The sequence below is a fragment of the Gigantopelta aegis genome, chromosome 15 (assembly GCF_016097555.1).
Source record: "Gigantopelta aegis isolate Gae_Host chromosome 15, Gae_host_genome, whole genome shotgun sequence".
Classification (NCBI taxonomy): Eukaryota; Metazoa; Mollusca; class Gastropoda; order Neomphalida; family Peltospiridae; genus Gigantopelta; species Gigantopelta aegis.
Genome location: NC_054713.1, coordinates 29,317,626 through 29,341,895, shown reverse-complemented (window position 1 = coordinate 29,341,895; position 24,270 = coordinate 29,317,626). Strand labels below are relative to the sequence as shown.

At 37.9% G+C, this 24,270-nt stretch overlaps 1 protein-coding gene across 5 annotated transcripts in view; it reads left to right on the top strand.

Moving 5' to 3' along the window:
* The window catches only part of LOC121390418 (rap1 GTPase-activating protein 1-like), a 204,363-nt gene that overhangs the window by 114,002 nt on the left and 66,091 nt on the right, over positions 1–24,270 (top strand). Inside the window, exon 1 of one of the 5 annotated variants that reach the window (XM_041522225.1) lies at positions 17,833–18,183. The exons of the other annotated variants lie outside the window; for them this stretch is intronic. Coding sequence (XP_041378159.1) covers positions 18,122–18,183 — 62 coding nt within the window. The 5' untranslated portion in view covers positions 17,833–18,121. Of the gene's footprint in view, positions 1–17,832; positions 18,184–24,270 lie in introns of those variants that run through there. 5 annotated transcript variants of the gene reach the window in all.

Genomic DNA, 24,270 nt, shown 5'->3' with positions numbered 1-24,270 from the left:
GTCTGTCTGGGTAAATACACTGAGGTAAATACCAGTGGTGTGTCTGTCTGGATCACTGAGGTAAATGCCAGTGGTGTGTCTGTCTGGATCACTGAGGTAAATACCACTGGTGTGTCTGTCTGGGTAAATACACTGAGGTAAATACCAGTGGTGTGTCTGTCTGGATCACTGAGGTAAATACCACTGGTGTGTCTGTCTGGGTAAATACACTGAGGTAAATACCAGTGGTGTATCTGTCTGGATCACTGAGGTAAATACCAGTGGTGTGTCTGTCTGGATCACTGAGGTAAATACCACTGGTGTGTCTGTCTGGATCACTGAGGTAAATACCAGTGGTTTGTCTGTCTGGATCACTGAGGTAAATACCAGTGGTTTGTCTGTCTGGATCACTGAGGTAAATACCAGTGGTGTGTCTGTCTGGATCACTGAGGTAAATACCAGTGGTGTATCTGTCTGGATCACTGAGGTAAATACCAGTGGTGTGTCTGTCTGGATCACTGAGGTAAATACCAGTGGTGTGTCTGTCTGGATCACTGAGGTAAATACCAGTGGTGTGTCTGTCTGGATCACTGAGGTAAATACCAGTGGTGTGTCTGTCTGGATCACTGAGGTAAATACCAGTGGTGTGTCTGTCTGGATCACTGAGGTAAATACCAGTGGTGTGTCTGTCTGGATCACTGAGGTAAATACCAGTGGTGTGTCTGTCTGGATCACTGAGGTAAATACCAGTGGTGTGTCTGTCTGGATCACTGAGGTAAATACCAGTGGTGTATCTGTCTGGATCACTGAGGTAAATACCAGTGGTTTGTCTGTCTGGATCACTGAGGTAAATACCAGTGGTGTGTCTGTCTAGATCACTGAGGTAAATACCAGTGGTGTATCTGTCTGGATCACTGAGGTAAATACCAGTGGTGTCTCTGTCTGAATCACTGAGGTAAATACCAGTGGTGTATCTGTCTGGATCACTGAGGTAAATACCAGTGGTGTATCTGTCTGGATCACTGAGGTAAATACCAGTGGTGTATCTGTCTGGATCACTGAGGTAAATACCAGTGGTGTCTCTGTCTGGATCACTGAGGTAAATACCAGTGGTGTGTCTGTCTAAATCACTGAGGTAAATACCAGTGGTGTGTGTATCTGAATCACTGAGATAAATACAATGGTGTCTCTGTCTGGATCACTGAGTTAAATACAATGGTGTCTCTGTTTTAAAAAAAACCCCAACCCTGATGATTAACTGATAATTGTGCCACCAGTGGTGTTTCTGTCTTTTTTTTAAAGTAACTGATGACTAACTGGTGCCACATGGTCTCACACCCCCCATTTTGTCAGCTAAGCAAGATTTAGTGAACTGTGATATTTAATTATAATGTTCTCATTAATAACCTCCCACTGAGTGATGATATTTTGTTAATATTCCTTTTTTCTTTTTTTTAATTGGTTCATGGTTTTATGGAGCTGATCTTCACGGTGGCATCGCTTCCTGTCCCTGCCTCTGCGTGTGCTGTAACCTCACCGTAGTGCAGGGGTGTAACATTCTCTTTGAGAATGGCCAATACAGCACAAATTGAAGTTTGGAGTAAAATTCGGTGTCCGTAAAATTCTGTGATATTTGTATTTGTATTTTTGCACAGTTCTTTACACTGTTTTTTGTTTAAACCTTGAATTTTTATATTGGTGTTAGTCATCACTTTATTTATTTGTTTGCATTACCATAGTTTGACACCCAATAGCCGATGTATTTTTCGTGCTGGGGTGTCGTTAAACATTCATTCATTCATTTATTCATTCATTCATTCATTCATTCCTGTCCCTGTTTCTTTTGTCCATTTATCCCATCCATCTGTCCATTCATGCATTCATCCATCCATCCATCCATCCATCCACCCATTCATCAATCCGTCCATCTATTCATCTGTCTATTTATGCATCCATCAACCCACTCATACACACCATCATCCATCCACCAACCCATTCATACATCCATTCATGCTTCCATGCATGCATGCATCCATCCATCCATCCATCCATCCATCCATCCATCCATCCATCCATCCATCCATCCATTCATCCATCTGTCTTTTTGTGCATTCATCCATTTATCCATCCACCCATCCATCCATTCATCCACCAATGTGCTGAAGTATCATCACACAAACATTCCTTTCCAAGTGTTGGAATAACCATGAGCTAGACACCAAATAACTGTGGTTTAAAATGTGCTGAAGTGTCATCACACAAACATTCCTTTCCAAGTGTTGAAATAACCATGAGCTAGACACCAAATAACTGTGGTTTAAAATGACCGGAGATGTCAACAAACAAATACACATACTTATATCCTTTATCATCAGAGAACTGGAAGAGACTTGTCATGTACATTTTTACTAATGCACATTTTATGACAAGACTTAATATCAAATGGGCTATAACCTATTTATAAAGTGTTTTCATCCTCGTTGATTAATTAATTTCTTAGAGCCCTTAATTATCTCTAGATTGATTTGACCCTGGAGTCCAGAGGGAAGTAGCCAATTATGATGTATGTAGTGAAACGCTGGCCACATTTCATTACACTGTTCACCTGACCCACTTACGAATCAAGTAGAATGAGATCCACCTGATTGTGGTCGGCATTCAACTTCATTCGACTTTGTTCAGTCTTTAACGATGGATAAAGATTTTCAAGTTCTCTTCCAGTCCGAGGGAGATGGATGTATTTCTTTGATTTCTTATGTCTCAAGGTGAGAATACGAAAAAATGTATACTAGAAAAATGTGAAATATGCTTTCAGTTACAGAGAGTAAAATTATTTTGTTTTTAGTGTTAATGATGGATAAATATTTTCAAGTTCTCTTCCAGTCTGAGGGAGACGGGTGTATTTATTTGATTTCTTGTCGCGAGGTGAGAATACGAAAAAATGTACACCAGTACAGAGGTGGATTATTCTTCGGGGGGGGGGGGGGGGCAGCGTTCCGAAACAATATGTAAATGTTTATAATTTGAAATTATAAATTTTACGTGGACATCAATTTAGATCTATGTGGTTTGGGTTTTTTTTAGCCGGTGGCGGTCCGTGCAACTGGGGAAACCCCCCATAATAGGCTCTGCAGTAAAATATAAAATATGCTTTCAGTTATAGAATAAAATGATCTGGTTTATAGTCATTAATGATGGTTAAAATTTTTGGAGTTCTCTTCTAGTCTGAGGGTAATGGGAATATATTCTTCGATTTTGTATGTCTCAAGGTGAGAATGTGAAATATTTATAAAATATACTTATATAACAGTAAAATTATCTGGTTTGTAGTTTTAACAGTGGTTTCAAATCCTTGTCCAGTCTGAGGGAGACTGGTGTGTTTATTTGATTTCTTATGTCTCGGTTGAGAATATGATTTTTTTTTTTAATGCTTACAGTTACATGCAGTAAAATTATGATGTATGAAAGAATGAAATGTTTTATTTAACGACGCACTCAACACATTTTATTTACGGTTATATGGCATCAGACATATGGTTAAGGACCACACAAATATTGAGGGAGGAAACCTGCTGTCGCCACTTCATGGGCTACTCTTTTCGATTAGCAGCAAGGTATCTTTTATATGCACCATCCCACAGACAGGGTAGTGCATACCATGACCGTAGATATGCCAGTCGTGGTGCACTGGCTGGAATGAGATATAGCCCAACTGACCCATCGATGGGGATCGATCCCAGACCGATCGCGCATCGAGCGAGTGCTTTACCACTGGGCTACATCCCGTCCCTCATGATGGATGAAGATTTTCCAGGTTTCTTCCAGTTTGAGGGAGATGGGTGTATTTCTTTGATTTCTTAGGTCTCGAGAATGTGAAATATTTACAAAATTTAGTGACACACCAGACAAATTATCTGTTTTCTAGTATTGCAAAACAAGATTAACATTTGGAAAAGTTGTAATATAAGCTAGCAATAAAAGTTTTTGTTTAAAAACAAATTACAAAAATTATTTTATGTGAAGAAAGAAAAAAAGTAGAAGCAACTAAAATTCAACTTTATTTTATAAAATGTTTCATGATATTTTTACTATTACCATTTTAATTAAGTTATACAGGAATGATATGAACCTTTTGTTTTTCAGTTAATACAATTATATTCAAAATGTGTGTGGGAAGGTGTAAAAGAAAACAGATTCTATTTCAGTGTGACCTGACTGCACTGAACTGTCTTAATATTTAAAAAAATTCTGTGTTTGCTTCCATGTCATCCATGTACACTGTGAGCCATTTTGTTAAGGACATTTTCCTATCCAGTTCTCTTAACTAACAAGGTTTATGAACAGGAAAATAGTATTCTGTTTGTGGAATAAGTTGACACAATATGTTCACTTGAATATAAGGCTTAATCTTGGAGTGAAAATCAATTTTTGTCGAAAACCAATTATTCCAACTTTAATGTGTTTCTCTCTGACCTATATTTCCTTCTGTTGCTGGCTCACTGAGGTATCTTTAGTAGTTGTGTTTGATTTTTGTGAATACAAACTGATGAACTGCTGGGAAGCTTTGAAATAAATTAGATTATCTGTGCCCTTGACAGATGAAAATGCTTGCTACATTTAGCTTAGAATGTGGTTCCATACCATAAGGGAAATCATCTTTCTGTTTGTAATGTTCTAAAGATGTCTTTGTCTCTCTGTTACAGATGTTAAAAATAAATGCAGATGTTAATGGTAGATAAATTTGTTTTCCAGCTAAATGAACAGTGTCAAAGTTGCATTATGACCAAATGATTTGTTAATTTTTGTTAATTAGTAGAGCAGTCGCCTGAAATGCTTGACTCTTTACAGTTGAATGGGGGCGAAATCAAGTCAGTAGAGCAATCACCTGAAATGCTTGACTCTTGACAGTTGAATGGGGGTGGGATCAAGTCAGTAGAGCAATCACCTGAAATGCTTGACTCATTACAGTTGAATGGGGGTGGGATCAAGTCAGTAGAGCAGTCGCCTGAAATGCTTGACTCTTTACAGTTGAATGTGGGCGGTATCAAGTCAGTAGAGCAATCACCTGAAATGCTTGACTCTTTACAGTTGAATGGGGGTGGGATCAAGTCAGTAGAGCAATCACCTGAAATGCTTGATTCTTTACAGTTGAATGTGGGTGGAATCAAGTCAGTAGAGCAATCACCTGAAATGCTTGACTCTTTACAGTTGAATGTGGGTGGGATCAAGTCAGTAGAGCAATCACCTGAAATGCTTGACTCTTTACAGTTGAATGGGGGCGGAATCAAGTCAGTAGAGCAGTCACCTGAAATGCTTGACTCTTTACAGTTGAATGTGGGCGGTATCAAGTCAGTAGAACAGTCGCATGAAATGCTCGACTCTTTACAGTTGAATGTGGGCGGGATCAAGTCAGTAGAACAGTCGCATGAAATACTTGTGTTGAAGGATTGAATCATTTCAGAAGATCCATTGACTGTTTTTCCCCCATCCCAATGAGTGCATCATGACTGGCATTTCAAAGGCCATGGTATGTGCTATCCTGTCTGGGATGCTGCATATAAAAGATCCCTTGCTACTACTGGAAAAAGTAGCAGGTTTCCTCTCTAAGACTATATGTCAAAATTACCAAATGTTTGACATCCAGTAGCTGATGATTAATAAATCAGTGTGCTCTAGTAGTGTTGTTAAACAAAACAAAACAAACAAACAAACTTGTCAGCAACAGGAATTGATTTGATTGAACAATTTGACCTTTGTGTTCAAGAGGGTGGAGAGTGGGACATTTGCGTGACCACAGCCATATATCTAAATCAGATGTAATAACCCCGATTGGACAGCATCATTAACTCTAAAGACTGTCTTTAGAATACCCTTCATTCAGATAATTTGCCCCCAGATCTTATTTCCGCAATATGAAAATATTTGTGTTGAAGGGACAATTTCTGTTCACTTTTGGCATGGCATTTGAAATGAGCAGCCATTGATGTGGTTTGAACCCCAAATTGATCGAATCTGCCCAGACATCTTGTCAGGTTATTGTGTCATTTTAAATTATCTGATGATCAGATGCTAGACGCTCCTTGTAGAAGACTTGTCTCCAATCAAGTCATCAATTTATTATGGGCAGTCTTCTGTGAACATACTAATTTGTGTTACACACTCCCATTATGGATAACTGAGAAGTATATTACTTTAACATCACCTCAGCACATTTCAAATTACACTTATTTTGTGTCTAACATAGATATAATTCTTGTTACCTTGTTGAGAGAAAGGAAGTTAGGGAGAGAGAGAGAAAAACAGAAAGAAACAGAGGGAGAAATATAGAGGAGAGAGATTGAATGGGAGAAAAAAAGACACTCAAAGAGAGAGGGAAGGGGGAGAGGGGGAGAAGGCAGATAGAGAGATGGGGAAGAGAGAGAGAGGGGGGAGATAGAGAGAGGGGAGATGGGGGTGGGGGGGGAGAAGAAAGGAGAGAAATACAAACACACACACACACACACACACACACAAACACAAACACACAGATGGGGTGGGGAAACAGAGGGAGAGCCTACTTAGATATATCCAGGGGGAAAACATGATAAAGCCAAGAATCATTTGATGTAATTATGCCTACTGTTTGCTACTGATATGCAAATTTCAACTTTACTAGTTGTTTTCATTTAATTGTAAAATAGTTCATAAAATAATTTTAATCCTTGTTGTTCATTGATTCATTTCATTGTCAATTGATTTCCGTGTTCAAGCACAATGTTTTGGGCACACACCTCAGCTATTTGACCTGTTTGTCCAGAACAGGAATTAATGGTTAGTTATTTGTGGTTAGTGAGAGAGCAATCTGATTAAAATTAGCTCTACTGGTCTCACCAGTAGATCTAACAACATTGCATGGACTCCCATGTCCAGGTGACATTTCCTCTATAAATAACAATTTAAATATCGACCAATTAAACTTCGCCTTTTATAACGTTATTCAGGAGCATACAAATTCTAAAAATATCGGTCGAGACTATTTATGCAATAGGCGAACTTGTTGGTCTATTTCAACATTGAAAAAAACAGGGGGAAAAGTGCAGTAATAAACTCTGGATTGTGTAGGTAGTATAAACAGATTTTATGGCTATACCATCACTTTTTTTTTTCTGTCTTGAAACAAATTTTACATAAAATTTTATATTGAAATTAGTTTTCGGCATACTTCGTAATTCACCCGAATCATTTCATATACCCTCGGCATAATCCCGAATGTTTTCAAATTCTTTTCAAATTACAGGCATGATTTTGCAAATAAGGTTTTGATTGGTCGAATGAAAGGTCAACTGGACATGAGCTCCAACGGGCTGCTGTTAGATCCACATGTAATAGTGGAGCTAATTTTAATTAGGTGAGAGAGAAGTCTTTTGTGGTGACTTTGCACCCTAGGGCTCCCATCTAAGCCATTATAACTGACTTTGAATGGGAGCTAGCATCGGAATGTAAACCCAATATCTACCAACCTTAATCCCAATGGCTTGACCACATCATCACCGAATCTAATTAAAGATACCATGGTTACTGTACATTCATTAATATCACAATGCCCAAGGCTCAAAATTCATTTTGTGAGTGGGAAGCTGCAAGAAGCAATCTTGCTTCTCATATTCTAAGCTGGAAGAAGCAATCTTGCTTCTCATATTCTAAGCTGGAAGAAGCAATCTTGCTTCTCATATTCTAAGCTGCAAGAAGCAATTTTTGCTTCTCATACTTTAAGCTGCAAGAAGCAATCTTTGCTTCTCATACTCTAAGCTGGCAGCAAATACTAAAAAAAGAAAAAGCAGTTCTAGAAATTAGTGTCAAAGTTTCAATTCCTAAATCTTGTAGTGTAGCTTTTTAATACTGATGCTAAAGTCTTGAGACATCACATATAAAAGCCCTGTGGTAAGGCACTCGCTTGATGCGCGGTCGGTCTAGGATTGATCCCCATCTGTGCACCCATTGGGCTATTTCTCGTTCCATCCAGTGCACCATGATTAGTGTATCAAAGGTCAATGTATGTGCTGTCCTGTCTGTGGGATAGTGCATATAACAGATCCTTTGCTACTAATGAAAAAATGTTGCGGGTTTCCTCTCTAAGACCATATGTAAAACATTTGGTAAATAACTGATAATTGATAAATCAATATGCTCTACGTTGGTCAGTGGTACAACATTTGCCTAATGGCAATCGATCTAGGATCAATTCCCATCGGTGAGCCCATTAGTCTATTTCTCATTCCAGCCAGCGCTCCACAACTGGTGTAACAAAGGCTGTGGCATGTATTATCCTGTCTGTGGGATGGTGCATATAAAAGATCCCTTGCTGCTAATCGAAAAAAGTAGCCCATGAAGTGGCGACAATGGGTTTCCTCTCTCAGTATCCATGTGGTCCTTAACCATATGTCCAATGCCATATAACCGTAAATAAAATGTGTTAATAAAAAAAAGTAAAAAAAAAAGAGTAACTGAAATGTCCAGTGTGTTGAGTACATCGTTAAATAAAATATTTTCTTCCTCCCTTCCCTCCCTCCCTCCCTCCCTCCCTCCCTCCCTCCCCTCCCTCCCTCCCTCCCTCCCTCCCCTCCCTCCCTCCCTCCCCTCCCTCCCTCCCTGAAACTGATTATCAGAAAGTAGATGGTGTATTTTTAGTTGCATTTGTTGCTTGCCTCCTAATGTCGAGGTTTGGTGCCCAGGATAATGTGCTTGAAGCAAATAAAATTTTGCTTCATAGGTGGTACTACCGGCCTCGGTGGTGTTGTGGTTAAGCCATCGGACATACGGCTGGTAGGTACTGGATTCGCAGACCGGTACCGGCTCCCACCCAGAGCGAGTTTTAATGACTTAATGGGTAAGTGTAAGACCACTACACCCTCTTCAATCTCACTAACAACTAACCCGCTGTCCTGGACAGACAGAGGACAGTGTGCTTGAACCTTAATTAGATATCGGCACGAAAATAAGTTGAAATAAAAAAAATAAAAAAAATAGGTGGTACTCCTGGGATTCGAACCTGGTACCCTATAGCAGACTTGAACCTGATGACTTAACGACTACATAACCAACAACTACACAATGACATCCACCAAGAACTCCCGGGGCCTAATTCACAACGCTCTCTTAGGCTCTGCTAGACAACAAAGCATCCTCTTTGTAAGTCTTTTAGCATTGCACTGCAAGATCGCAAAGTTGCAAGAGTTTAGTGAATTAGGCCCCTGGTCTATAAATGAATAGATAATTACACTTTCTATTCTGACTTGTCATGGATGACATGTGCCGTCCCGGCTGAACCTGGTTTTGATTGTGTTATTTAGTTATTAGAACATCATCTGGAGTTGCACCTTCAGGATACGACTGGCAAGTCCTTCCGTATGTGCCACTCTGAGAGAAGTCTTAACGTGTTCATTTCCTCCAAGACATCATGATAGATTTGCCGTGATTACATCACACACGCCAGCTCACCAGAAGATGTCTCATCTGTCCATACAGTACATAACATTTCTTGTATTACACAGACTCTGTGCCCCGAGTTGTGCTGCTGCTGCTGCTGCCATTGTAAGCTGCTTACGACTAATGGAGTACTTTTTAATGACTTAAATTACATAATCATTACATTTTGTGATTCCTGTAGGAACCTGGGGGGCTTAGGAAGAACCTCTGCCCCTACATGAGGAAGAAAATGTATGAGGTTTTTTTTTGTGCTATATATAAATTAAGAAAAATATGGCTTGTGCCCCTCCACTAGAGACTAAGCTGTTTACGACTAATGGAGTACTTTTTAATGACTTAAATTACATAATCATTACAGTTTCTAATTCCCGTAGGAACCTGGGGGGCTTAGGGAAAACCGGTGCCCCTACAACAGGATGAAAATGTATGAGTTTTTTTTTTTTTGCTACTCTATATAAATTAAGAAAAATATGGCTTGTGCCCCATCACTAGAGACTAAGCTAAACCTCCCCCCCTCCTCTAGAGATCGTGCCTCCTGAATACAGTGAAACTCTTCTAAACCGGACACCTTCGAGACCAAGTAAAATGTCTGGTTTTAAGAGGTATCCTGTTTAGTGAGGTTCTCTTCTGCACATATATTTAAAAAGGGACTATGAAAAACGTCCGGTTTTGAGGCAATTCCGGTTTACAGAGGGTCTGGTTTTGAGAGGTTTCACTGTATATCATTTCTATGGGCCTGGTGAGCTGCTGTTGTAGAGCGTTTCTGAATACTATAGCAATTTTAACAACTATAATTACATATTAAATAGATTTTATTCTTGTTTAAAACATCAGTGTCTGTATATTCATTTTATTACATACCCATTAAATCTGACTATATAAATACAGCTCTGAATACAAGAATTGAATACAACTTTCCATATTCAACTCAACTGCCGGAACTATACCGTATTCAACGCTACTATTTATAGCACATGGTTACCGGGAATGCCCTTCATGATATGTAAACAAAGTTTGTGCTTGGTTTGTTTAAAATATTTTGTGGAAAATTTGAACTGAAAACAGACGAAAACGGTGACAAATATTTACAATTTAATGAGCGCGATACCAAAACTTGAGACGGGAACACTACTAACCAACTAGCTTTTAATCCACGATAGTTAAGGTCGACGACGGTCACTTTTTGGACCCTTGTTTTGGTTTCATTACATCGTACACAATTCTTATTCTTTTTCAATAAATAAAACATCTCCAACCGGAATTTTGTGATATGATATATTTGACAAAAGGTATGTTTTATTTCTTTCATCTTTCAAAACTTCAAATTAATATTTTGTCCAGAATTATGAAAAAAAAAAAAAGTACCGACCTGTAAACAGCGTTGTCTGCTTGGTATAGGAATTTGACAGGGGTCAAGGTTAGTAGACTAGTTTTTATTTTAATGTGGCGCAGCATTGTAATAATACAGCTAATTTTGAATTTAAATGACGTCAGTATTCCAATGACGTCACTTTGCATCTCCTTACAATAACCATAAACTGGGTACATGACGTTTCCTTTTTGGAAAAATTCCAATGTAAAATTGCTATTGAATTTTTTTTTTCTTAACATTACTAATGTACCTGGATGTCTTTGAACAAAATCTTGTGATTAAAAAATTGCACCTTCTATGGTAAGATATGCTATATTTATTGTGTACGAAGACAAAACAAGGGTACGAAAAGTGACTGTCGTCGACTTTAGCAACAATGCCGTTTCCTCATGTAGAAAACTTGAATGAACTGTCAACCGGATTATTCAGTGGAGTGATGATTTATGGAGGCACATTTAATATAAACTTAACTTTTCAACAACGAATAATTCCATGAACATCAATAAAAGAAAACACACCGATGATGACTCAGACACTGAGTGAAAAATTCTTGACATTTTTCTTCATTGATAAAACTGGCACGCTGAAGGTTTTCTGATGTATTACGAGCAAATTAAATATTATATTGTTCGTGAATTTTAGCTATTACATTGTCTTTAAAGGGCATTTCAAACAATATCATTAAAATTATAGGTAACTTTTCACTTGTTCTTTCTTATTTCAATTTATTGTTTAAATAGAACTATATTCCTATGTGTAATAATTGGTGGTTCTTCTGTCCGCGTAGTAACACAGCTGACCTAGTTGTGTAAATTTAGAAATCCCCGTCATTAGCTAGCAGTGTTACAATTTCTAAATTATTATTTGGAAAAAAATTTCCAATTTAGGGTATGTAATAAATACAAAACTACATATATGTGGTTTTCTGATTTCTGTATTCCACGAGTGTATTTCCTGCCGGAAACCCCTCTGCCTACGGCATCGCGGTTTCCTGCAGGAAATACACTCGTGGAATACAGAAATCAGAAAACCACATATATGTAGTTTTGTCTATATATTTCTTGTTGTCTTCATGTATGTGATAGATCAAACTGGATTTTACCTATAAAATGATGTTGCAGCTACTACAAACTATAAAAGAAAATTGATACAAACTTCTATTCTGTTAGGCCTTCTTTTGCATTTTAATAGTGTATAAAGTAGACCTGGGTGGTATTGAAATTTCAGGTTCGGTATCAGTAGTGGTATTTTTGGGATGATTTACCTCTATATCGGTACAGTATTTGGTATAGATACAATACTGATGCCGATCGGTATACTCCGCTTCAGATAGTTGCCTGAGTTAAGTCTTACCCCGTAATTTCATCTATTACAAGAGTAGCCCTCATTGTTATTCTTGGGAAGTGGGTTGTCCCCCCCCCCCCCCCCCCATATTCCCATCCCTGTATTACAAGAGTAGCCATCATTGTTATTCTTGGGAAGTGGGTTGTCCCACCCCCCCCCCATATTCCCATCCCTGTATTACAAGAGTAGCCATCATTGTTATTCTTGGTAAGTGGGTTGTCCCCCCCCCCCCCCCCCCCCCAGCCCCACATTCCCTGTATTACAAGAGTAGCCATGATTGTTATTCTTGGTAAGTGGGTTGTCTGCCCCTCCTGTCCCCCACATTCCCTGTATTACAAGAGTAGCCATGATTGTTATTCTTGGTAAGTGGGTTGTCCCCCCCCCCCCCCCCCCCCCCAGCCCCACATTCCCTGTATTACAAGAGTAGCCATGATCGTTATTCTTAGTAAGTGGGTTGTCCCCCCCCCCCATACATTCTTTTCCTATATTACAAGAGTAGCCATCACTGTTATTCTTGGTAAGCATGTTGTCCCCCCCTCCTCCTTCCCCCTACATTCCTTCCCCCCTGTATTAAAAGAGTAGCCATCACTGTTATTCTTGCTATAAGCCAGTTGTCCCCGTCCTTCTGCCCCCCACATTCCTTTTCAAGAGTAACCATCATTGTTATTCTTGGTATAAGCGGGTTGTTCCCCCCTCCTCCTGCCCCCCACATTCCCTCCTCCATGTATTACAAGAGTGGCCATCACCGTTATTCTTGGTATAAAAGCAGGTTGTCGTCTTTGGTTTGAATGCCGTCTTTGGTTTGAATGCCGTTACTGTCTGTCACTGACCTGCCGGCCTGGCAGATGACGGATTTAACTCTTGCAGATGACAGTTTTACAGGGTCTGGAATTAGCAGTTTGTGCTGGTCTCGTGCACATCATTGCCAGTGCTTTGTGTTCGGGCTGGTCAGAGAGACTGGCTTGATGGCATCAGCTACATATTGACATGCAGGCGTACTGGCGTGTACACGTATTGGCATACAGCGGACATGTGCAGTGGGCAGAACTTGAGGAAATACTGGATAATCAATCGGTGTGTGTGTATGAGTCGTGAGTCGTGTGCTGTAATAGCAGACTCATGTAACAGGAGTCAGGAGTAATGGGGATCTTGTGTAGTGATGCAATGTATAATGGTGAATATTTAAAAACTTGGTGATATAATGCTTTACAGTGAATTTTAAAAACTTGGTGATACAGCTTATAACAGTGAATTTTCGAAAACTTGGTGATATAATGTTTTACAGTGAATATTTAAAAACTTGGTGATACAGTGTAACAGTGAATATTTAAAAACTTGGTGATACAGTGTAACAGTGAATATTTAAAATCTTGGTGATACAGTGTGTAAGGTGAATATTTAAAAACTTGGTGATACAGTGTAACAGTGAATATTTAAAATCTTGGTGATACAGTGAATATTTAAAAACTTGGTGATACAGTGAATATTTAAAAACTTTGTGATACAGTGCAACAGTGAATATTTAAAAACTTGGTGATACAGTGTAACAGTGAATATTTAAAAACTTGGTGATACAGTGTAACAGTGAATATTTAAAATTTTGGTGATACAGTGTGTCAGGTGAATATTTAAAAACCTTGTGATACAGTGTAACTGAATGTTTTAAAGCTTCATGATTCAGTGTGAAGCAGTTGATATTTAAAATCTTGGTGATGCAGTGTATAACAGTGGATATATATTTATTTTTTTAAACCTGGAGGTTCATACAAGTGTAACTGTATGAATATTTGAGAAGACGATTGTACGTATGATTCATGATACGCTCAACACCAAAAAACTTGCATGTTGATGATTTTGATAACCTACAGGTTTGATACATTCTGTAACGGACTGGATACTAGAGAACTTGCATGTTGATAAGCTGCAGTTTTGATACATTGTGTAATGGACTGGACACTAAAGAATCTGTTTACAGTTAACAGTTTTAAAAAAATTTTAAACTTGAACATTGAGTAATAATCTGAATATTGGAGAAGTTATTTGTTAATACATTTCGTAACAGTTTGATTACATATGGTATGCAACTGTCTGAATATTTGGGAACTTTGTAATATATATAAGGTGTAACAGTCTGAATATCTTGGAACTTGGTGATGTATACAATAATGTCTGACTACTGGAAAATGTAGTGGTACAGTACATTTAACAATGTATACAATGTGTTACATGCTGATACAATATGTGACAGTCTGAATATTTAAGGACTTGTGTGTTGATGAACTATATAAAAATCTGAATACTGGAAAGTTCGTAGATTGATACAGCTTGTTAGTCTGAATCCTGGAGAACTCATAGGTTGATACAGCATGTAACAGTCTGAAGATTGATGAAGAGTGTAACACATTCTGACTACTAAGGACTCAACTGTTGATGTGTAACATTTAGAAGGTTGAAAAACTTGTGTTCAGAAGTCAGAGGATTTCTAAAACCAATATACTGTGTTATAGTCGAAACCTTGGAAAAAATTTGCTGACTGATTCACCATGTAACTTAAACCGGCTGTTATCATCTGGTGGTGAAAAATGTAAGTATATGATTAACTGATATTAGTAAGAAACTACATAACAATGTCACTTGTTTCTTTGATAATGTTAATTACACAAAGAATGTAGCCCACATATTTTTTTGTGCTTTTTTGTGCTGGGGTGTGGTTAAACATTCATTCGTTCAAAGAATGTAGTAGTATTGTAAGAATCTATAGTCCGTCCATCCCATCAGTCTATTAAAATGTTTTTTGTAAATAATTTCAGTTTGGTTTGACGTAGGAAGAAAAGTAAAAGTGTTTTGGAAATAACAAAGAAATACAATTTGTGTGTGCAATTTACAAATAAATCAGCTCAGAAATAAATAACTTGTATTATTATCCACATGGTTCAACATAACTGAGTTAATAATGATCATACGAAGCACACGTGTAATAACACGTGTGATGTCGTAATTTTGGGAAGCGATGTCATAACATGATGTTTTTTTTTCCAGTCCCAGTTCAGACTTTGCATGTGAAATATGACATCATTTCGTCATCTCCTTGAAACTTTTTGAGACAGTCCTTATTATTAAAAAACCCCAACAATAATTATACGGATAATAAAGAAATTATTACACTCACGTGTAACTATCTGCAGATCAGAGACAGATTTATTTGTACAGTCGAAACAATTTAATCATGTATTGGTTGATAGAATAAATTGGTTATTTGCATAGAATATTGCTGCACAAAACTGTTGAACATTAAAACTGTATTAATTATATTGCATAATTGAATGGCTTTATAAGCATACATATTGGTTATTTGCATATAAAATCTGAAATTGTTTTGGAAATTTCACATAAAATGTTAGTTTCAGCAATCTTTAATATTTGACAACAATCAGTTATGCTTGAAAGCAAAATTAAATAGTTTTTTAATATTATATGCTGATATGCAATTACTGTAAACGGTTTATCTTTTATTGATACACATTTGTTTCTTTGTTTTAAATTAAAAACATGCCATGCCTTCTTTTAAATAACAATTCGGTGAACACGTTGCATTTATTATAGATTTATGTATCAGTGAAATAATTCTGTCTGTTAACAGCTTTAGCAAATGATGATAATGAAAAGTGTTTAGTGAGTAATATAAAGTTCATAGTACATTGTAGTAAGCTTAATATTCTATTTATTACCTTCATGAACTTTCATCACTGTTCTTAAAATGTTCTTTCTTGTTTGTAATTTACAAATGGATTACAGTGTGCAGAATGCATGTTTTTATTTTAGGTTTTATTTACTTTCAAGAGTAATTCTTAAAAGCATTTTTATTTGTGTACATAAAAATGTAATAACTTGGCGAATAGAATCTTTCATTGGCACCATGATGGCTGCAGTGTTGGAAATGAACCAGATGAAAGTAAACCTGTGTTTGAACTGTGTCATGTTTTGTGTACAGCTTGCGTGAAATGATTTTTTGACATGAACATACAGTGAAACCCCTGAAAACTGGACACTCGGTAAACTGGAATTTCATCAAAACCGGACACTCAGTAAACTGGAATTCCCTCAAAACCAGACACTCAGTAAACTGGAATTCCCTGAAAACCGGACACTCGGTAAACTGGAATTCCCTGAAAACCGGACACTCAGTAAACTGGAATTCCCTAAAAACCACACTCGGTAAACTGGAATTCCCTCAAAACCGGACTCTCAGTAAACTGGAATTCAGTCAAAAATGGACACTCAGTAAACTGGAATTCCCTGAAAACCAGACACTTGGTAAACTGGAATTCCCTCAATACTGGACACTCGGTAAACTGGAATTTCCTCAAAACCGGATACTTGGTAAACTGGAATTCCCTCAAAACCAGACACTCAAAAACTGAAATTTCCTCAATACTGGACACTCGGTAAACTGGAATTCCCTCAAAACTGGACACTCAGTAAACTGGAATTCCCTGAAAACTGGACACTTGGTAAACTGGAATTCCCTCAATACCGGATACTCGGTAAACTGGAATTTCCTCAAAACCAGACACTCGGTAAACTGGAATTTCCTCAAAACTGAACACTCGGTAAACTGAAATTTCCTCAATACCGGACACTCAGTAAATTGGAATTCCCTCAATACCTGACACTCGGTAAACTAGAATTCCCTCAAAACCGGACATGCAGTAAACTGGAATTCCCTCAAAACCAGACACTCGGTAAACTGAAATTCCCTCAAAACCAGACATTTAGTAAACTGGAATTCCCTCAAAACCGGACACTCAGTAAACTAGAATTTCATCAATACCGGACACTCGGTAAACTGGAATTCCCTCAAAACCGGACACTCAGTAAACTGGAATTCCATCAAAACCGGACACTCAGTAAACTGGAATTCCATCAAAACCATCATTGTCTATGATATCACTATGACATATTGTGTAATGACGTCATAGCCTACATTAGTTTTATGATATCACAGGCTAAGATAGCTTCGAAAATCTGTATCCTTATTTATTTATATTTTTGGGTCCTGTGGGTGTTCAGGTTACGAGTTTCACTGTATTCATTTAGTATTAACAATACTTGATGTTATTCACAGTTTGTGGGTGGTTGGATATTCGATGGATGGGTGGTTGGATGTGTGTGTGTTTGTGTGGTATGATGTTGGATGGATAGATGGTTGGTTAGATGGATCGATGGTTGATTTCATGGATGGATGGATGGATGATGGATGGGTAGGTGGTTGGATGTGTGTGTGTGTGGTATGATGTTGGATGGATAGATTGTTGGTTGGATGGATCGATGGTTGATTTCATGGATGGATGATGGATGGGTGGGTGGTTGGATGTGTGTGTGTGTGGTATGATGTTGGATGGATGTTTGGATGGATTGATGGTTGATTTCATGGATGGATGATGGATGGGTGGGTGAGTGGGTGGTTGGATGGATGGATGTGTGGGTGGTTAGATGGATGAGTGGATGGGTGGGTGGTTGGATAGATGGTTGTTGGATGGATGGATGAATTTTGAATAGATAAATATCAATGGATGGATGGATGGATGAGTGGATGAATTTTAAATACATAAATATGGATGGATGGATAGATGGCTGGATAAATAGATGGATGGAAAGATGGATAGGTCATTGCACTTTACTACTAAGCTATGTGGGTTAGGAGTGGTCATATCATAAAACACTATACCTTGTTTTCTACAACATCTGTGTTTGTGTCTGTATGTGTGTCATTTACTTGTAACACTTATCACACACAAAGATAGCGCCCTTGTAACAGGTGACAGTTTTCACGTATATCACTTGCAGTACATGAGTGTTTGAAGACCGTTATTATGGTGTGTACACTCGGGAGTACAGCACAATTACAAATACAAACTGTGTACTAAGCAGGACAAACAGAATGTGTGTAACATACATGAAATGACCATTCAAGTGACGGTTGTAGCTACAGTTATAATGAACAGGATTTTTTCTATACACAGGTACGCATGTAAAATGTTGTAGTGTCATTATTGTGTGTGTGTTTGTGTAGTGTGTGTGTTTGTGTAGTGTGTGTGTTTGTGTAGTGTGTGTGTTTGTGTAGTGTGTGTGTTTGTGTAGTGTGTGTGTTTGTGTGTGTGTTTGTGTGTGTGTGTGAGGTGTGTGTGTGTGTATAAGGGGGGTGTGTGTGTATGAGGGGTGTGTGTGTATGAGGGTGTGTGTGTGTGTGTGTGTGTGTGTGTGTGTGTGTGTGTGATAGATACCAAGTAGGCGTAAAATGTGCTGGGAGTATTAAAATGACCACATGTTAGATACCAAGTAGACATAAAAATGTGCTGGGAGTATTAAAATGACCACATGTTAGATACCAAGTAGACTTAAAAAGTGCTGGGAGTATCAAAATGACCACGTTAGATATCAAGTAGACATAAAAATGTGCTGGGAGTATTAAAATGACCACATGTTAGATACCAAGTAGGCATAACATGTTCTGTGCTGTCATTATGCAAATAGTAATTTCTGTCATTGCTTTTAAAATCTGTGTTTCTGGTACTATAGTTAAAGTTTGTTTTATTTAACGACATCACTAGAGCACATTGATTTATTAATCATCAGCTATTGCACGTCAAACATCTAGTATTTTTTGACACATAAGTCTTCTGAGGAAATCCGCTACATTTTAAAATGATATTTTTATGCACTTTTCCTCACACAAAACAGCACATACCATAGCTTTTGATACACGTGTCATGGGGCACTGGTTGAGATTACTTATCATTTGTGATACCCAATAGCCGATGTGTATTTTTGTGCTGGGGTGTCGTTAAACATTCATTCATTCATTCATTCATTTGGTTGAGATGGCGTAAAAACCCATTCAGAGAAACGGTCCACTGAGGAGATTCGATCCTGCAGCCTAGGCACACTTGAGATTGATGAATCCTACAGTCCACCTCGGTGTGGTCTTTCTAATTGATAACAGCTGTGTGTTGTTGACGGCCAGCATAATAATGAAGCTAATCTACTCTGTCTGATAATGCCTCTCATAACTTAACACCACCGCAGCCCCCTGGTCAATATCCTGGTAATTAATAACACATACAGTGAAACCCCTCTAAATCGGACACCCTGGGGACCAAGTAAAAAATCCAAGTATTAAGAGGTGTCTGCTTCAGAGAGGTTATGTTCTGTTATGATATTTAAAAAGAAAGAAAGAAATGTTTTATTTAACGACGCACTCAACACATTTTATTTACGGTTATATGGCGTTAGACATATGGTTAAGGACCACACAGATATTGAGAGAGGAAACCCACTGTCGCCACTTCATGGACTACTCTTTTCGATTAGCAGCAAGGGATCTTTTATTTGCGCTTCCCACAGGCAGGATAGCACAAACCATGGCCTTTGTTGAACCAGTTATGGATCACTGGTCAGTGCAAGTGGTTTACACCTACCCATTGAGCCTTGCGGAGCACTCACTCAGGGTTTGGAGTCGGTATCTGGATTAAAAATCCCATACCTCGACTGGGATCCGAACCCAGTACCTACGAGCCTGTTGACTGATGGCCTAACCACGATGTCACCGAGGCCGGTGATATTTAAAAAGGAACTGTGACAAATTTCTGGTCAAGATCCTGGTAATTAATAACACATACAGTGAAACCCCTCTGAACCAAACACCCTGGTGACCAGCTGCAGGGGCCTAATTAACTAAACTCTTACTACTTTGCGATCTCGCAGTGCAATACTAAAAGACTTACAAAGAGAATACTTTTTTGTCTAACAGCCTAAAAGACCTTTGTAAATTAGGCCCCAGGTAAAAAGTCCCAAGTATTAAGGAGTATCCTGTTTCAAAGAGGTTATATTCTGTACTGATATTTTAAAAGGAACTGTGACAAACTTGAGTTAAAAATACTGGTAATTAATAACACATACAATGAAAACCGTCTAAACCAGACACCCATGGACCAATTAAAAAGTCCAAGTATTAAGGAGTATCTGTTTTAAAGAGGTTATATTCTGTACTGATATTTTAAAAGGAACCGTGACAAAATTGTGTTAAAAATACTGGTAATTAATAACACATACAGTGTAAACCCTCTAAACCGGACACCCATGGACCAATTAAAAAGTCCAAGTTTAAGGGGTATCTGGTTTAACGTCTGAAGTGACATATTGTTAAGGACCACACAGATATTGAGAGAGGAAACCCGCTGTCGCCACTTCAGTTAGCAGCAAGGGATCTTTTATATGCACCATCCCACAGATAGCATAGTACATACCACGGCCTTTGTTACACCAGTAACTGGCTGGAATGAGAAATAGCCTAATGGGTCCACCGACGACAATTGATCCTAGATCAATCATGCATCAGGATGTTTCTAATATATAGGGATAGGATAGTTTTCAGTGTATTTTTGTGCATTTATTAAATTAAGGAGGCTGGTTGCCTGATGTACGGTCAGTCCAGTATTGATCCCTGTCGGTGAACCAATTGGGCTATTTCTTGTTCCGGTGCATCAATACTGGTATATCAAAGGCCGTGGTATGTGCTATCCTGTCTATAGGATGGTGCATTCAGAGCTAGTTAAGATAATTTCTATGTACGTACACAGCAGAATATTTAATGAACAAATCTTTTGATATATTATCAGCACAGGTTGGAAATGATAATAGCCGTATTACTATTAGTGTCTGTATAAGTACCCCTGTTCACTGCTTTGATTTCTCGTGGAAAATAATTATACCTTTATAATTAATTTGTTAAAAGCAAACCTCACTGTTACAATTAATGGAATGGAACTTTTAATGGAATACCAAGTAATCTCCTCCATCATAGAAAATAGTTAACTTTATTATTAATTAGTTTATAGCATACCTCTTTGATATAATTAACTTTATTATTAATTAGTTTATAGCATACCTCTTTGTTATAATTAACTTTATTATTAATTAGTTTATAGCATACCTCTTTGTTATAATTAACTTTATTATTAATTAGTTTATAGCATACCTCTTTGTTATAATTAACTTTATTATTAATTAGTTTATAGCATACCTCTTTGTTATAATTAACTTTATTATTAATTAGTTTATAGCATACCTCTTTGTTATAATTAACTTTATTATTAATTAGTTTATAGCATACCTCTTTGTTATAATTAACTTTATTATTAATTAGTTTATAGCATATCTCTTTGTTATAATTAACTTTATTATTAATTAGTTTATAGCATACCTCTTTGTTATAATTAGGGGTGGGACGTAGCCCAGTAGTAAAGTGCTCGCTTGATGCGCGGTCGGTTTGGGATTGATCCCTGCTGGTGGGCCCATTGGTCTATTTCTCGCTCCAGGCAGTGCACCACGACTGTTACATCAAAGGCCGTGGTATGTGCTATCCTGTCTATGGGATGGTGCATATAAAAGATCACTTGCTGTTAATCGAAAAGAGTAGCCCATGAAGTGGTGACAGTGGCTTTCGTTGCTCAATATCTGTGTGGTCCTTAACCATATGTCTGACGCCATATAATCATAAATAAAATTTGTTGAGTGCATCATTAAATAAAACATTTCCTTCCTTCCTTCCTTCATACGATCTTGATGTCCTTGTTTGTAAAATAACTTTATAATTAATTAATTTTTGTTATAATTGGTTCTCCGTCAGTCATATAACAATGTAGTACAATCAACTATTATTAGTTATTAACAGTTACAATTAATCTGTGATCCTGAGGACCACGCTGTATTTAATTCACTGATATCAAGTCGATTGATCTGCTAATTATAATTACGTGTGGTTACCAATGAGTTCTTTGTAAACAAAACTATGGTCTTTGTCTGCTCTGATAGCAGCTGATGAACGAGTGTTTGTCACCCACTGTTTGATCTTTACGGCACTTTTTACTGTCTGCCAAATAATTGGTCATTACCAGAGTCCAGCCATGCTCTTTCTTCCCCACAAGACTTTTAATGATGTCTGTGGTTTTTGCCTTGGTACATGCAACCAGTCTTCGAATCACATGGGATTAACCCTTTCCCTGTTAGGTTTCTTCAATGTACCTTTTGAAATATATGCTGTTCTGAAAATAACGACATCAGCAATGTGACTGTTATGGTGTTAAGCAAATTTTCCAGTATTTCACTGGGATTACAAAATCTGGGTTTGACTGTTATATTTTATAAAAGGTGCTTTTGATGGTAAAGCGTTTGTATGGTGTGCAATCGATCTAGTATTGAAATTCTGTATTTTGAAAGTGGGCCATTTTATATAATATTTCTCCTTTTTTTATATCCTGTCCAGAAAAGTCTTGTTTATCGCTGTTAATTTTGAAATGTCTGAAGCTCGTAAAGATCAAAGGCTAGGAATAGTGTCTGAATTACACAATTTTGAATCAGTGTTTTAGTTTTTAAATTATTTGCATTTGACTAAAGGGCCTGCTACACGATACGATAGAATCGGACCGAGTTACTCGTACGAGTCACTGGCACGAGTCAATCGGACCGATTGAATCGGACGTGTTGTCACACGGTACTTGTCAGTGGTATGAAACGTGACGTCATTGAACAAATATTCTACCTGTAACCATGGTAAACAATGTTGTGTATTGATAAGGCGGCGGCTGTCGTAACGTCTCTGTATTTATATAAATGACTGGACACACCCAACAAAACAAAGGGTTGTGCCACTGATACAACTCTATGAGCTGTTGGGTCTGTACCGACGACAAGCGAACAGAGTTTTCCGCCATTACACTCAGAACGTCAACGTTATCTGCGCCACGATCTGATTGGTCAACGTCCCCAAATGTCCGATTCAATCGTATGAAAATAGAACAAGTTCTAAACTTCGACTCGTACGAGTGACTCGGGCCGATTCAATCGTATGACATGCCAAACGTTACGATATGCTTGTTGTCAATCCGAGTCACTCATATCGTGTAGCAGGGCCGTAACTGTTCCAGACAAGAACAGAAAGGAGACCCGTATAATATGAAATGGTCTAATTCACTATTCTTCTATAAACAGAAGTAAAAAACTACAAAAACAACAACAACAACATAAATCATAAAATTCGACACCTGTTCTCTGGTCCAAAGTGATTCTAACAAGAGTTGAAGGGGTTAACTATATTGCTGTTGGTAGAGATCTGCAGGATACACCCGTGAGATTAACCCTTTTAACTTCTAGTTTTCTTCGCTGTCCTGTCCAGTCTGCTGGTTTGTCTGGCCCACAGTAATAAATTGATAGTGTCAGTCTTGACTGTGGTTTGATGGCAGAAATCCATGTAATACAGCATGGGATTAGCTGGCAAGTGAGGATTATGGGTTAATAAAGATATTCTACTTCGATAAGGTAGCAAGTTATTGAGTTACAACTCTGTTATTTAGATGGTGCGAGATCTGACTTAGTCGTTAGAGCTCCCGTCTGAGGCATTTCAGTTGAAGGATCAAACCCCCTTGGGGGTCATAAACAACCCAAAGTACTAAATAAATGTATCTGAGGTTCTGAGTTTTTTTTAACCAGGCTCTGTGGTGTCATGGTTAGGCAATCGGACATAAGGCTGATAGGTACAGGATTCGCAGCCCGTTACTTACCTCCCAACCAGAGTGAGTTTTAACGACTCAGTGGATAGGTGTATTAAGACTACTACACCCTCTTCTCTCTCACTAACCACTAACCAACAACTAACCCCCTGTCCTGAACAGACTTCACAGATAGCTGAGGTGTATGCCCAAGATGGCGTGCTTGAACCTTAATTGGATATAAGCATGTAAAGAACGAAAATAAGTTGAAATGAAATTAATTGGGGTTTTTTTAATGACTTTTCTATAGAACATTGATTTATTAATCATCAGCTATTGAATGTCAAACATGTGATAATTTTGACAAACATGAAACCTGCAATTTTTTTCCATTGACAGTAAGGGATCTTTTAATGCACTTTTCAACATAATTGACAGCACATATCACAACCTTTGATATATCAGTTGTTGTACATTGGTTGGGATGGGGAAAAAATAAAACATATGTCCAAGGAGATTTGAACTCATGACAAAAGCACATCAGGAATTTGCCTTACTGACTGA